At 44.8% G+C, this 16770-nt stretch overlaps 1 protein-coding gene and 1 long non-coding RNA gene across 2 annotated transcripts; both read left to right on the forward strand.

Annotated features, from left to right (window-relative positions):
- The first annotated feature begins 2666 nt into the window (after positions 1 to 2666).
- On the forward strand, positions 2667 to 3533 carry LOC105458440. The gene has a single exon (XM_011703746.1). It carries the CDS (start codon positions 2667 to 2669, stop codon positions 3531 to 3533), a length of 867 nt encoding a protein of 288 aa, XP_011702048.1.
- Positions 3534 to 15170: 11637 nt separating this feature from the next.
- LOC105458439 lies at positions 15171 to 15764 on the forward strand. Its single transcript, XR_975537.1, has 2 exons — positions 15171 to 15259; positions 15458 to 15764. It is a non-coding gene; the product is annotated as an uncharacterized LOC105458439 (long non-coding RNA).
- The last annotated feature ends 1006 nt before the right edge of the window (positions 15765 to 16770 follow it).

The following is a 16770-nucleotide window of genomic DNA, read 5'->3' on the forward strand; positions in this document are numbered from 1 at the left end:
TTATCAGAGTGTAGGGTCGCGAGTGCGTCTTACCTTGCGGTGAATAGGTGCTCCTTTGCCCAGGAACCGTTGAGTTGAGTAGAGCTTGGCTCCTCCTCCGGCCCCTTGCGATTGTGAAGCCCAAGTGCAGTGGCGATTAGCACCGTCGACAGGCACCTGTCCCCTGCAGTGCTACGCCCCTGCGGGCGTACAACGCTGTTTCTGCGGAGGAAGGGGCCTGTAGTGGATCATTAACTTCAGTGGAGTATTAATCAAATTCTAAATAATTATGGATAGTACAACAAAAAAGGACAAAACCCCTCCAGGAAATCGGAGCCCTGGGGAACGGCGCGCGGGGGAATCTTGTCCCTCTCCCCCCGTGTCGACAACATGCGCTGGGAGTGGAGCAGGGGTTATGGCGAGGCCCTTGCCCAAAAATATGATCGCCAAGAGAGAGAAAGCGCAAGTGGATCCAGCGAGGTGTGGTCTGAGGCCGGGTACAAACGGCGAAACCCCCCAGCCACCCGCGGAGACACAACAGGAGGAAGAAGTAGCTGCGCCAAAGGATCCCGTGGAAAGGTCTACTAGATCAAAAAAAGCTGCCGCACAGGCAACAGGTGAGGGGGATGTGGAGTATGTGTCCACCCAAATCCAAGTGCCTAGACCCGTCACCCCTGGAGATGGAGATCCAGAAATTGCCTCGGTAGAAGAGGGAACGAGCTCGAGAAGGGGCTCGACGTCATCGGGATCATCTGTAATAAGACCTCACGCTGTGAAGACGGGAAAGAAGAAGAGGAAATTAAGTGTCTTTAGCTCTCCGGAGCTTGAAAGGGAGGAGATCTACGAGACCCCAAGGAGTAACTTCTCCGATTCTCAAAGAAAAGCAGTGGAACTTAGATTGGAAGACATGGAGCACCTCTCATCATCGGACATGGCGGTCGCAGCAGTAGAGTGGCTCAGGGAAACAGAGGAATGTCGGAACAAGTCGAAAAATATAAACGGTCCGTTAACAAGGAAGATGAAGGTGAACATTGGCACTGTAACTGAGATAGTAAGGGTCCTGGCGATGAGAGCGACACAAGAGGGTGATATTGGTTATCTTCGAACTAGACTGCTGGATATACAGAAGGAGATGAATGGTCTCAGGGAAGAAAATGTTAGACTAAAACTGCAAATGGAGGAGCTGAGGTGCGGGCTTCCTGCGACGAGAGGTCCGGATGACAGAATGGAGTCTGAGCCAGGATGCTCCTCCGTCACGCCGGCCGTATCGTTGGAGCCCCCCCCGGGGGATTGAAATGGATATCAGCATGGAAGAGGTCTCACGAACGCGCTCAGAAGCCAACCGCTTGTCACTAAACAGGAGGGCAGTACGGACTTCCTCAAAAAGACAGGAAAGGGTGATAGATGTGGACTTCTTCGAAAAACTGAGTGACACCATTAGTAGTTCGGTAGCAAACGCCATGAGGACTCAAATGCTGGCATGGGGAGCCCTTGGAAATGGGATGCGTGAAGGGCACTGCTGTTCAAGGATCCAAGACCGGCTTCAGCGGGGCGGAGAAGAGAGCGAGCCACCAGAGAAGGCGGCATCTCAGGTCCAAGAGACAGAGAAGAGCGACCCCCCACAGGTGGAACCGGCTGGCAGAAAAGGGAGTAAAAAGCGTACGCGAAAGACACGCAAAGCGACACCCAGATACCTGACAGACGAAGGGAGGAACACAGAAGAGGAACCAAGGGATCTGAGGGAGGACCCCCCATTAACCGGGGCGAGAGATAGGAGAGCGGACATCCGTGTACCATTGGGAGAAGCGCAAAGACCGGCAAGCGAAGAGTATCCGACTGATAGACCGAGGGCAAGGGCGGAGATCAAGAAGAACGAAAGGATACCTCGCAAACGGGTACCTCGCTCGTCGGCGATAACAATCTCATGCCCGGGAGGTGGGCTGTCGTACGCGGAAATTATCCGCAAAGCACGCGATGAGATCGTATTGGAGGATTTGGGCATCCAAGAAACGAGGATGCGAAACACAGTTTCAGGGGGAGTCCTGCTAGAGATACCTGGACAAGACACTTCGCAGGCGGCTGACACTCTGGCGAAAAAGCTCAGGGACGCCTTTCGCGAGACCGAAGTACAGATTAGAAGACCCAGGCTGAGAGGGGAGCTCAGATTGGCGGGTCTTGATGCGTCAGTTACCCTGGAGGAGTTAAAGCTGGCGATCGCCGAGACTGGAAAGTGCGGAGTAGAAAACATCAGGGTTGGTTCTTTTAGACTTGCCAGGAACGGCTTGAGGACCGTGTGGCTGCAGTGTCCTTTAGAAACCGCGATCGAACTGGCGGAGCAGGGTGGTCTTCGCGTAGGGTGGTCTACGGCAAGTGTGGTGCTTCTGAGGAGAAGACCCCTGCAATGTTATAGATGTATGGCGGTAGGACATGTCCGGGACAATTGCCCCAGCGAAACAGATAGGACTGACAGCTGTTTCAACTGCGGAGAAAAAGGACACACCGCGAGGGAATGCGGCAGGTCTCCGAGCTGCCCGATATGTAGAGATAAGGGGATGAGTCACAACCACAGAGCGGGATCGGATGTTTGCCCCCCGTGCCCACCAAGAAGGGATCAGCAGCGAAGCCCTAGGCGAGACGAAACCAGGGCCAATCGGAGCAATAAGGCCATTAATCCGAAGATAGCTTAAATGACTAAAAGAATCATCCAAATAAATCTAAATAGATCTCCAAGGGCCCAAGATCTACTCTCGCAAACTATGTTGGATCTGGATTGCGGACTGGCTTGCGTGTCTGAACCGCATCGAGTCCCTAACGACCCTAGATGGGCGAGATCTTCCGAGCAGACCCCCATGGCTGCGGTGACGTGGTCGGGTCGTACACCTCCGGAAACCGTTTCCGTCGTAACTCAGGGCGAGGGGTTCGTGGCGGTCTCTTGGGAGGGACTTATCGTGGTCTCCTGCTACTTCTCGCCGAATAAGAGCATCAACCAGTTTAGGATGTTCTTGGTCGCGCTAGGGGATGCGGTAGCGGATTATACCAATAAGGCGCTCTTAGTGGTAGGGGACTTTAACGCTCGTTCACATATATGGGATAATACGCGTCCGACCAGTCGGGGAGAGACGATACTCACATGGGCCTCGACCCGAGATCTGAGACTGTTAAACAATAATTTAGTGCCGACCTGCGTAAGACCACAAGGCAGGTCAGTGGTGGATCTTTCGTGGGCCTCTCCCGCGGCTCTTAGTATGGTGAAATCGTGGGAAGTGATGGCGGAGGCGGAGACACTCTCCGACCACAGATATATACTCATGCAAATCGGCGGCCAGAAACCGTGGGAACGCGGAACGGAATTAAGCAGTTTTCCAAAATGGAACAGGAAAAGCCTGAATGCGGACCGACTCCAAGCCAGCATTGCGACATACTTCTGGCCCAGGCAGACGGAAAACACCAGTGCTGAGGATCTGGCGGCACAGCTACAAGATGCAATGTCCCTAGCTTCCGATGCAGCCATGCGGCGTTTCAAGAGCAAAGGGAAGAAGGCTGTGTATTGGTGACAACATCGCGCACCTTAGAAGAAAATGCATCGCCTTAAGAAGAAAAGTTATACGAGAACATAGGAGGCAACGCGGACTGGCGTCGGCGTTAGAGGTTGAGTTGTCCCAAACACGCAAGGCCCTGAGATCAGCGATAAAAAAAGCAAAAAGCTCGGCCTGGCAGGAATTATTGGCCACGATAGACAGGGATCCATGGGGTCGCCCTTATAAAATTGTAATGGACAGGATGAAGCCCGCTAGTCGCCCGATATGCGAGACACTACCGTTGGAGAAGGTACTCAAGATTGTAAAAGGACTCTTCCCCGACAGAAATGAGGAGTTGGCCGCTAGACCAAGAGAAGCAGTCCAGTGGGATAAAGATTTTGCGGTTAGTAGACATGAGGTGGAACTGGCTGCATCCAAATTAGGATCCAAGAAAGCGCCGGCCCTGGCCCGGATGGTATACTAGGCGAGGCTCTTAAGGTGGCTGTACCTGTTTGTGCCGAGAGGATAGCGGCATGCTTTACTGCATGTCTTAGAGAGGGGACATTCCCATCCTGTTGGAAGACTGCGCGGCTCGTCCTCCTCAAGAAACCAGGGAAGCCGGACCTTGTGCCATCTTCATACAGACCAATCTGCCTCCTAAATGAGATAGGGAAGTTATTTGAGCGGATCTTAGTAAAAAGAATTCGGGCATGTCTGGAGGAAGGGGTGGGTTTGTCTACTCACCAGTTCGGTTTCCGCACTAGAAGGTCTACGATTGATGCCGTCCTTCGCCTAAGAGAGATATTGGAACCGGTGTATGGAGAGGGCCGCTTCGCCGTGGCGGTATCTCTCGATATCACGAACGCCTTCAACTCCCTGGTGTGGGAAAGAATTCGGGAAGCCCTGGTGGCAAAGGAGATCCCAAATTATCTCAGGGTCACTGTGAGCAGTTACTTGTCGAATAGATGGATTAACTTCGTGGACAGCAAGGGGAAAGTCAGAAAAATCCAGATGACTTGTGGAGTCCCCCAGGGATCCGCCTTTGGCCCGGAAGGTTGGAATCTTACGTACGATGAAGTACTGCAGCAGGAACTCCCGGGTGATTGCAGTATTATCTGCTATGCGGACGACACCCTTATAGTTGCGATGGGGGATAATATTAGGGAAGCTATTGCCCGAGCGGAGTACGCAGTCGCAGTCGTGATCAGGCAAATAGAGAAGCTAGGTTTAAGTATCTCGCCTCAAAAGACAGAGGTATGCGCTTTCTCCCGAGGGCACAGAGTGTTGCAAGAGGAGGCTATCGTAGTTAAGGGCTCTCTGATCCCAGTAAACGCTGAAATGAAATATTTAGGGTTAGTGCTAAGCAGGAAATGGTCGTTCCGGGAACATTTTAAGCGTCTGCTTCCAAAGGCAGAGAGAATGACGCTAGCTTTAACAAGAATAATGCCCAACCTGAGAGGCCCAAACGAACACGCGAGGAAATTGTATTGCGAGGTGATCCACTCAGTTATCTTTTACGGAGCACCAATTTGGGCTCCCACACTGCTAAAAGATAAGAGAACTAAGTTGGCTATTCGAGCTGTGCAGAGAAAAATCGCGATACGTGTAGTGGCGGCGTACAAGACAGTGTCTTACACAGCGGCGTTTCTACTAGCTAGGGTTATCCCGGTTGACTATTTAGCGGATAGATATAGGGATGTGTATATGGACACGCAAGCAATTCAAGCCGAGGAGATACGGATTACACAACGCATGCACGACACTATACGGGAAAGGGCATTGGATGTGGCCCTGACTAAATGGAAAGACGAATATAGTCAGCCAAATACAACGGCGGTTGAAGTTAGGAGGGCTCTGGTACCAAATCTGTCTCAATGGTACAAGCGCGCGCATGGCCATCTGACGTATAGGATGACACAGATGATCACTGGCCATGGGTGTTTCAACGACTTCTTGCACCGAATACGTAGGGCCCCTAGTGGGGACTGTTCTTTCTGCGAAAACCCTTGCGACACAAATAACCACACACTTGGCGAGTGCCCGGCATGGACAGCAGAACGCCAGGCGTTGGTAGAGGCGGTGGGTCCGGACTTATCTCTGGAGTCGATCGTGAGGGCGATGCTCGAATCATCGGACAAGTGGACTGCGTTTGGGAGCTACTGCGAAGCGGTAATGAAGAGGAAAGAGGACGCGGAAAGGGCTAGAAAAGCGGAGGCTCAGGCGTAAGAAGCTCTCTTTGAGGATTCGCAAAAGGAATAAGAAAGATAGTAGAGAGACTGCATTGGCAGTTTTTCGCTATCCATCATGGTGTGTCGTGTTCTTCTCTTTTCTGGCGGAAGCCTGTAAAATCATGGGGCCTAGGCCCCAGGATCCTGAGTAGTGGGCTCTGCCCAATGTTCTTGGAGGAGGCCCTGAAGCAATACTCTCCGATAGTCCCGGGGCCCCTCTCTTAAATCGCGAGGGCTTTCTAGGTGGATTTTTAGCAGGTAGGCGATCGGTAAGGCCAGCAACTTCAGCCGGCCCAAAGGCTGACTGAGACCGTCAAGTCACGACCGGTCGAATCCTGCACTCCCCTGTATCAGGCGCAGGGGGTCTTTTGAAGATTTTTACCACCTTCATAAATAAAAAAAAAAAAAGGACTCGACGGAGGTGGCTCGAGTTCGGTAAAGACGTTCGCCATATAGTCCGAGGAAGTGTAGTAGATATCCTTTATCTTCTCGAATCGATTTTCTGAGAAATATTCTTCCGCCTCGCGACCTTCCAGAGCTGCTACACTTATGAGTTGTGCGTGAAGTTGCTCGCAGCGAGCGTAAGCAAAATTGAGATTTAGAAGGCGATTACGGACACCACCGCAGGTGAAATTCGCGCGACCGACCTTCTTGAAATTATCGAGGGCGCGTTTCACGATCCTCATTGCCACTTGCTGCTGGACTAGAAGATCATTCATTTTGCTAGCGAAAACGCACTGACTTTTTCGTGTCGAAAGCGGAAATCTTCTGTTCAACGCTCAATGATCCTCACGTTAGGCGATCGGAAATCTTCGTATCCGGATAAGAACTTTTATCCTTGCGCGGTGCGGACAATCTTGACGCGATCGATTTTACGGAAATCTTGAATTCGGATCCATTGTTAAGGGTCTCTTCCTGGTTCCTACCGACCGTCCAACGGTTTTCAATGAAATGACGATCAAGCAGTCTGTGTCCATTAGGGAGAGCCTGTTAAGGGGATCGTGTACTTGGAACAAGCGGTAAGTTCTAATCCTACAGTAAATTTTCCCAATCTCTAATCTCTTCGCCGCGCAGAAGCGTGACAATTTTGTGAAACTTGTCATTGTCAGATCAATCTCGCTATATTTTTCTATAAGATATCTCGATATATTTTCTATAAGATCTTAACTGCTTAAGTTAAATTGCAAGCTTAAAAAATTTCTCATCTGGAGAAAAGAATACATCCTACATTTTATTATATAGGTATAGAATATCTGAATCTCTCGTACCGCGATTTATATTCTCATAATTTGTCGAAAAAGCTTATTTTCATAGAAAATTTAATTTGGCGACGTTTAATAATTATGTTAAATGACGCATGTTTGATTTCTAAAAAAATTCACGCTTTAAATGCTTGCATATTGAGATGTACAGATGTACAGAAGTAGAACTAATTGTAACATGTGTCTGAATGCTAGCACATTTGATTTTTATCTTTCTCAAATACAAAAATATCGGGCTACATGTTGAGTTTTAGTGCTCCGTGTCAGTCCATCATGTACTGGAGCGTGAACAGTGTATGCCACCGCTGGCAAAACTTATACGCGAACGCGAAATTGGTTGGAGAACGGTATTACGTGACCACAACAAATTTGACGAGGATTTACATTGCTTTGTGCACACACAAGTAAATCGGGAAGCGTATTCACGACAAGAATTTGGGAGTGCCTGATGATAGATTAGAAAGAGGCGAACGACTGGTGGCTGCCTGACCTACCCCGGAGAATGGAGGCGGAGGAGCGCCGAAAAATCCTGGTAAGTACAAAGAGTTTAGCTATTTATCCGGAGAAAGATGTTATTTGCTTTTCTTTCAGAGCTACATTCTCAGTAGCGATGATGACTTCTCCGGCGAAAACGACACAAACGATGACGACGTTGACGACGATGAGGACGACAACTACGACGACGACGACGACGGTCGCGGTGATGATACCGATCCTCTCGCGGCGCCAGGGGACAGCGGCGCAAGAGCTAGAACCTCGGAATTCGCGGTGTCCGGGAGTCCGCACGAGGAGGAAAGTCCGCGGGAGAAGACAAGGATGCAAGAGGAGGCACAATTGCGCGTAATCTTCGACGTATCCACCGGCAGGAGGACGGTTGCTTTCTACAATTAACGTAAATAGACAGTAATAATTTTTCTATCCTCCTTTCTTCCTCTCTTTTGCTCATTTTAAATACTCTCCTCTTTTGTCTGCTGCAGATGGCAAATTTGGAATTTTTTTTATTATTAGAATTATTATTATTATTATTTTTTTCAATTTACATATAAGAATAAATAATTCACATATTAATCATAAAATTTTTTCTACTATTCCTTGTCCAAAATCATAACTATCGCGCGAGTGCAACGGGTCGGAGATACTGCGGGCAATCGCGGCGGGCCCGCGAGCGCGGCGACAAGCGCAGACATCACCTCGGACACCTCTTCCGCGACGCGGTAGCCCTCCTCCCCGCAATTCCCTGCACATACGACGCGGTTCCCCGCGACCCCGCAAATCCTGTACCTACGACGCGGTTCCTTCTTCCCCGCGACCCCTCGCACCTACGACGTGATTTCCCGCGAACCCGCAAATCCCGCACCTACGACGCAGTTCCCTCTTCCCCGCGACCCCCGCACCTACGGTTAGGCCGGAAAATCACCTTAGCGGTTTCCCCCTCCCCGCAGATACCCCGCGCCGCGGGACCCTTCCGCCCCGCTCCCATCTCGAAGCTCCTAAGTTAAAATCCGCCTATAATAACTATTCACCACGTTCATCTTATTCACGCGTCCATTGCAGTCTGTACTCGTCAAGCAACCGTTTTACAGCTACGGGATACTTCCACGAGCCGTAGGTATATAAGTCTATCGCCAGCAACTCGACGTACCTTTCACTACCCGTGGAAATGTACAGATTAGTACACTCGAGCTTCTCGACGATTTGCTTTGTTCAGTAGTACCTGTTCTTCACACGACTGAAATCTACGTATTGATCGTTCCGGGTTTTCGTACGCTCGAACCACCTGTCATCCCGTTGCTAGTACGTTTTCTCGCGAAATTACGTGTACACTTTTCGTTTCGCGTGATGGGGCCACTCATGCACGGGCTCGTGGTCGACAACAACTCTTTGTCTCGCAAAGCGTTCACCGGTTCCGCGTATTCCTAGTTCCCGATCGCATAGAAATTGCACCGGCGATACTTGTCGCACATCGGTCTCTTTATGTGAATCACAGAGAATACACAGGACATTGACACCTTGTAGCTTATAATGTTTGTCTTGATCATGTTTCTTTCATACTTGTGTTTACACTACTGCGCTCTGCGTGCACATTGGGCACACGTTGCAAGGAATTATCACATACATTCTGTTGTGCCTGGTTAGGGCGACGGCACACGAGAGGCGGAAGGCGAAAACGGAACGAAAGCGGAGACAAAGCGGAGCCAATCGTAGCTCTTCCGTTGATTTTATTCCGTCTTTTCTTGTTCTCTAATATCCCACAAAGCGGAATGTAAGCGGAAGTGGATCACGTGATGTGCTCTAAAATAAATATTTGTATGTTATTTGCATTAGGTTTGATGTAAAAAGTGTTATTACGTAAATATAATAACATGAAATAGAATATATGATAAGCTGCTAACAATAAAATGCATTTATTATTTAAAGTAATATTAAACGTTTACATACAATTGTTCCATGATTGGCTGAAATCTGATTCCGCTAGTACATCAGTACTTCAGTTATATTTGTTGTATGCAACAATAAAAAAACGTAAGAAAGACAGACACACGCGTCAGTTTTGGGTACAACCGATATTCACGGAAGAAAGAAGACTAATGCAAAGAGCAAGCAACAATCTTGTTCGTGAAATGGAGTGTATGGACGAATACAAATATTTTAACTATTTCCGGATACCATTCAAGACATTTAACAAGTTACTAGCAATTGTGGAACCACACATCACCAAAGAAACAGTCATTCGTATACCGATTCCTGCACGTACTCGATTACAAGTGACCTTGCGATATCTCGCCTCCGGAGATAGCATGACCTTCATATCTTACAGTTTTCGCATTGCACATAATACGGTCTCAAAAATTATCGTTGACACTTGTATTGCAATTTGGAATTGTCTTAAAAACGAAGTTTTTCTTGAACCAACTACAGCTAATTGGGAGCATATTTCTGCAGAATATGAAAGTATTTGCCAATTCAATCACTGTGTCGGAGCTCCAGATGGAAAGCACGTTGTCATTCAGGTATAAAGTACATTTTTTTCAACCATGTTACGCTTAGCATGTTATTTGGTTTGCTATTTTACTACATAATATATGTATGTATTTTCTATTTTACAGGCATCACCAAATAGTGGATTCACCTACTACAATTATAAAGGACAGCTTCATTCTTCTCGAAATAAGTGATGCTGATTGCTGTTTTAGTATTGTTGATATTAGTGGTGAAGGAAGACAACGTGAAGGAAGACATTGTGACAGCACTATATTTCAAAATAGCGAGTTGGGTAAGCGATTCAGCGATGGATCGCTTCAATTACCTGCAGCAATGTATATTGATAACACTAATATTAAGTTGCTGTATGTGTTAGTTGCAGATGAAGCATTTGGATTAACGAATTATATGATGAAACCATTTCAACAAAAAAATCTTGACTTATGGAAGAAAGTCTTCAATTATAAATTAACTCGTGCTCGACGAACAGTAGAATGTGCTTTTGGAATACTCGCTAACAGATGGAGGATATATGGAAGACCCATAAATGCGTCGGTGCCCACAGTTCGAAAAATTATTCAGGCAACAACAGCCTTGCATAATTTCGTAATGTTCACTGAGAAAAATTTGAATGCAAAACAGCGACGATATTCAAATTTTACACCACAAGACCGTACAACAGTTTCTCACGGCTTGAGGGATCTACCAAGAAACTCCTTGTCAAATGTTATTGAAGCGAAGCAGATCAGAGAAGACTTTACAGACTTCTTTTATGGAGTTGGGGCATTGTCATGGCAATGGGAGAAAGCGTTGAACAATGACTTTTAAATGGCAAATGTAAAAGAATGTGCAATTGAAAACTTGTGTGAAATGTAAATCATATATTATGTAAATTTTGTCTTGTTAGGATAGGTTTTCTTAGATTGAACACTTCAAACGTAGAAAATATTTTTATATAAATAGAAAAGTGTTGTTGAAAATAACGTTTTCTGTATAGTCGAAATTTAAGAATTACCGATCAACACATGTAAAAGTTATAGATATATGGGGTGACGATATGTGTCGCTCTTGTTGTTTTCGACTTGTTTTTCTAGAGAAATTCCTTTCTATCGCGACGATCGACTCACTTCGTGTCGTGGCTGCGAGCTAACAAGTCGTATATTTCATTTGTGTCTTCAGTTACCATTTTTCTTTTGTATTACACGCGAGACTCAATATCAATTTTATTTTTCAATTGTGTTTGAATAAAATCATCGTGTATATCATATATGTGGTAACTTTATTGAGCACCCCGACTCTGATTTATTAATTAAATTCACAATAATTGTGTATTAGATGTAACTCAGCGCTAAATATATATTTTTACACAAATCACCTGCGAATAAGTTAATATATTATGTTGTAATTTATTCTCTATATTCTACGATACAATGTCACAATATATCACTTGTTGTACATATATATGCAAATTGATATTTAGTTCTATATACATGTATACATATTCCATATGTCGCGAGGCCGATGCCCTCGCAACAATCAGCATTTTAAGAACCAATTAATAATCATTCGAGCCGGCTAGGCATTCGGCGTAAAATTAGCAATAATATTATATTCGAAAATACAATAAATCAAAGGACGTTAACAGCGACGTACCGAGAACAGTCGCGCAATGCAATTACCGAAATGCTGAGCGCTGACGCGGCAACGCAGTAGTAATAAGTACGCGCAACGATAAGCCGTGGGCGGTCAGTCTTTTACGTCCGTCTTGACACGACCGGTCGTGTCAAGACGGACGTGTGTCATAAAAATTTAATCTACTTCTCTTAAATAAGATGAAGGTGTTAAAAGAAATCAAATCTGTGAACCAACGTGAATTAAAGAATATATATGTTGTCTTAAAAGTTTATATTGAGTGTCGGAGTATTTTATTATAAAGTGAAGTCCCGTTTCCCCGCGGAGTCGGATCCTCTTTTGTGCCCCTCAACCCCCGGGCACAACAAATTGGTGGCAGCGGTGGGATCCGCATCCGGAAGGAACAGGACCTACAGCCGACATCTCTGGTCACCTGAAACAAAAAGGGAACGAGTGCGATTAGTAAGGCAAAGGATCGAGCCAGCGCGAAGCAGCCGAAGCCAAGCGGATAGCAGCACGCCCGAGTCACCCGGTAGCGGCCACAAGCGCGACGCCCGACGCGTAACCTGAGACGGCACCGACCTACCGCAACGGCTCAACTACAGACACCACTACGAAAGCAGACAGCGGACAACATGCGATTAGCGATTATACTGTAAGTCCGTAGCAATTAATATAGCGAAAAGTAGTCAATGTCGGAAAGCACAAATAGGGAACGACGTGAAAGAAATACGTCCTGGTTACATAGCGAACCAGCACGCCGCGCACTTATACCTACTCCGGTAAACCCCGTGCGAGTGGTAGAAGAAGCAGTTTGCGACATTAGGGACAGCGTGCGTAGAAATTTAAACGCGTACTATTCTGACAAGAGCTCAGCCGAAAGCGAACTCGAGCTCCACCCTAACATCGTAATAGAGCGCGAATTTCAATTCGACGACATTGACACAAGCATAATACAGACAGACGGACAAGATACAAACAGACTGCACCCACAGTACGCAGCATCCGCATATTCAGACAGTGCGGTAAGCAGGCTTTCGCTTAGAAAGGAGTTCTCGCTGACGTCGTACGACAGTAGCGTATTCGATCCCGAGGAATTTTATACGGCATCAAGAGACGCGACAAGCCTAGAAATGACGCGTCAGCCACCGACTACACCGCCCGAACAGAAGATCGACTTACCGCCGACTAGCGAAAAAATAGACGCGGAAATAAATCGACTTTGAGGATCAGCAGTCCCGCGTGCGTCAGGGCAGCCCGGGGCTGCCGCGACGCCGTATTAGGAGATTTACTCGCGGCAATGTAGGCGCTACAATACCGTGTAGATCAAATAGAAGGCTCACGGAATGAGAACCGCGGAGAAACTCGACGCCCACCGGTTAACGCGACGCTCGACACGACGTGCGGGCGCACCGGCGAAGATGTGCGAAACCAACGCGGAACAGGGGACGAATATATAAAATTAAAAGAAGCGCAAGAATCGATTCCAAAAAACAGAAAGATCGTCGCGGAAACAAGTACGGGAATTTCTAAACGCGTGTGATTACGCGATAAAAGAGATAGACCCGGCTAAAGAAAACGCGTTAGTAAGAGCGATCCTAGGCACTAAGCTAACCGGGAAGGCCATGTACGACTTCTAAACCAAGGATATTCGCTCGTACGCACAATTAAAGCAGGAGATAGAAGCGTGTTACTTGGCAAAGCGAAACGCGGCACATCTCCAAAACGAACTCTACGCACAGCGGCAAAAGCCCGGCGAGAGCGCGCGCGATTACGGAACGCGCGTAGAGAAACTATCAATTGAATTTTACCAAGCTATCATAGAAGGTAAACCGAGAACAACAGAGCAAAAGCTAGGGGTCCAAGAGACCGTCCAGGGAATAGCTCTCGAAATCTTTCATATGAGGCTCCGAGAGGAAACGCAGACTATTGTGCATTCTCGGAACTAGCCGACGCTAAAAGAAGCAATTTTGGGCGCCACAACGGAAGAAAAGCTAAAGAGGCTCCAGAGTAAAACAAGTTACAACACTGACCGTAATAGAAGCGAGCAGGATAGAGGCCGAAATACGAGCCCGAAGTGCTACCGATGCGGCAAAGCAGGGCACATAGGTCAGGAATGCCGTACCAACAGATATGCGAATAAATTCAGCTTGCCAAAAGCAGATAAAAACGGCTGGCGTAAATGCAATAGACAAATATTGTAACTATTGTAAAAAGGCCGGACACCTCAGGGAAGAGTGCTGGACTTTAAAAGGGCGAGAGCAAGCAAGCCAACCGAGAAAGAAGGAATACGAAAAGAAAAACAACCAAATGGAAAACAACCAACAGAACCAAGAGAACTGTCCTCCACAAATATACAGCTCTCTAACTAGAAAGACAAACAAAGATAATGAACCGTATGTAATGTTAATTGTAATACAATAATTAATATTATTATTATTATTTACTTAAATAATTTTAATTGTAATAATTGTAGATATGAAGAGATAATTTTGGGACAAGTAGTACATTCTCAAACTTCACCTTCGAAGTTGCGATCACCAGATAATGTCTCAGTCGGTGAAATAAAATCACTGAGTGTTCGACATAAACGTACTGCCTACGATAATCGAAAAAATGAATTACACGATCGCCACCAAAAGTTTAATTATAAACATTCATTGATAAAAGAGAAGAATTATAATTCTCATTCGCGAGATCGTCGGTCGCGAGAGCATAGTTCTCACGGCCGTCGGTCGCGAGAGCATAGTTCTCACGGCCGTCGGTCGCGAGAGCATAGTTTTCACGGCCGTCGGTCGCGAGAGCATAGTTGTAACGGTCGTCGGTCGCGAAAGCATAGTCTTGACCGTCGATCGCGAGAGCATAGCTCTCATGGTCGTCGATCACGAAATCATAGTCCTGATAACCGTCGATCTGGAGATTACAGTCCTGAGGATCGTCGATCGCGAGAGCATAGTCTTCACGGCCGTCGGTCGCGAGATCATAGTCCTCATGGCCGTCGATCGCGAGAGCATAGCTCTCACGGTCGTCGGTCGCGAGATCCTAGTCCTCACGGCCGTCGATCGCGAGAGCATAGTTCTCACGGTCGTCGATCACGAAATCATAGTCCTAATGACCGTCGATCTCGAGAGCATAGCTCTCACGGTCGTCGATCGCGAGATCATAGTCTTGATAGCCGTCGATCGCGAGATCACAGTCCTCACGACTGTCATTCGCGAGAACATAGTTTTCGCGACCGTCGGTCGCGAGATCATAGTCATGACGATCGTCGATGTGGAAATTACAGTCCTGTTGACTGTCGATCTCGAAATAATAGTCCTCGCGACCGTCGATCGCGAAAGCATAGTCCTCGCGGACATCGATCACGAGAGCACAGTCCTCACGGCCGTCGATCTCAAAATGATAGTTCTAATTATTATAATGATCGATCGTGTGATCATAATAATTATCGCATGACAAGTAGACAAAATACTTCCACAAAATATTGTACGTAATAAGAGTGATTTTATTATTATATTATTAGATTTAGTAACTAAACAACAACAAAAATATTATGTATATACATATTACAGATGCACGTGGAACACGCGCCGGTAAGTGGATTCAGCTGAGGCGAGAAAGAGTACTGAAGCACTTAGTCAATGTCCTAAGTAGATAAGTACGTATTTGCACTTATGTAATTTGACAATTTTGATTTAAAGTACATACATATAATCACACGCACATACACACACATACACACATACACGCGCGCATGCATATGTATATCTACATATATATATGTATACATCCAACAAATCTTTCTTCTGCAAAATATTGAATAACTGTCGAACTAATTAGAATATAACATTTTCAGGCTCAAATGTATCCAAGAATACATACAAATAACGCGTAACTATACGTATGTGTTCATACATACATATATGAAAGAACCAAATTACAACCTTCGGTTGGCGGCAGTCGGGAGTAAAAATAATAAGAAAGAAAATAATCAAAAAGTTATATTCGTTTTGTTTTACAGATTTAAATTGTTTAAAGAAAGATAAGTCTTATTATTATTATACTAATATGCAAAAGTTTATATGTATTTTTTTTTGTTTACTCTATTTGAGAATGATTTAATAAGATGATAAGATGAATGATTTAATATATGCAAGTTTATGTAACTGCCAAAGAATAATTATTTTTTTCAATTTAGAAAGTCTGAATCTTAATATAATATATTAATAATAGCAATTTTGATAAAAGATAATAATAAAAAAAGTCATGTCCATTTTGAACTAAGTTTTTTCTCTGCTTTTTTTAGTTATATTAAGAAGTAAAACAAAATTTTATGAACAAGATAAGAAGCAAATGAAGTAATATTTGTTTACTCTGCTGAAAATGAGTAATTGTAACATAACAAAGATAATTTTTTTGAAAAGGATAATAAAAAGAACTCATGTTTACTTATAATAAGTTTATTTCTGTTAATTTTTATTTTTATTAAGTAAGACAATTATTATACAGACAGTGTAAACGTAAATGCATACATATGCATGTATGCATGCTTGTAAAACTTATAACATTAAATAAAAAAAAAATATCTTACAAACAAATTAAAAAGCATGTATGTATTTGTATAATAATTTTATTTGTTATTGGTTGTTTAGCCAAATTTGTTGAATTTAAAATTATTTTTATACAAGGTAACTGAACTGTAAGTTTTTGAAATAAAAACATTCATAAAATCTAACATATTAATTAATAATATAATAATAAAATAAAAAAAGGTATAATATGAAAAGATAAGAATTCAACAAATTTGTTTTCAAGGTGCACCACGAGAAGGTAAACCAATAACGCACCTCACCTGTAACTAAATAAATAATATTAATACACAATAGATACTAAATATTGTATCTTATAATTATATTGATATATAATATATTAATTTAAAAAAAAAGGAAAAGTTCCAACACAGGCTTATATTAAATAACAATTAAATAATTGAAAACTTACCACATTACTTTCCAAAATAATTTCTTTTCGCAGCCCATTAAATTTTTTAATGTAATAGAATGTATATGTTACATTTCAAGATGTGTAGATTTCTGCTAAGATAATTTAATCTTTTATATTGTGTAAAATCAATATTGGCGCTGAAAAAATATATTGAATTAAGTCATG

The sequence above is a fragment of the Wasmannia auropunctata genome, unplaced genomic scaffold, assembly GCF_000956235.1.
Source record: "Wasmannia auropunctata unplaced genomic scaffold, wasmannia.A_1.0 LD334528.1, whole genome shotgun sequence".
NCBI lineage: Eukaryota > Metazoa > Arthropoda > Insecta > Hymenoptera > Formicidae > Wasmannia > Wasmannia auropunctata.

Bases quoted from the DNA above. Each gene is read 5' to 3' on its own strand.
- LOC105458440 (XM_011703746.1), top strand. From the start codon at position 2,667: ATGACTAAAAGAATCATCCAAATAAATCTAAATAGATCTCCAAGGGCC.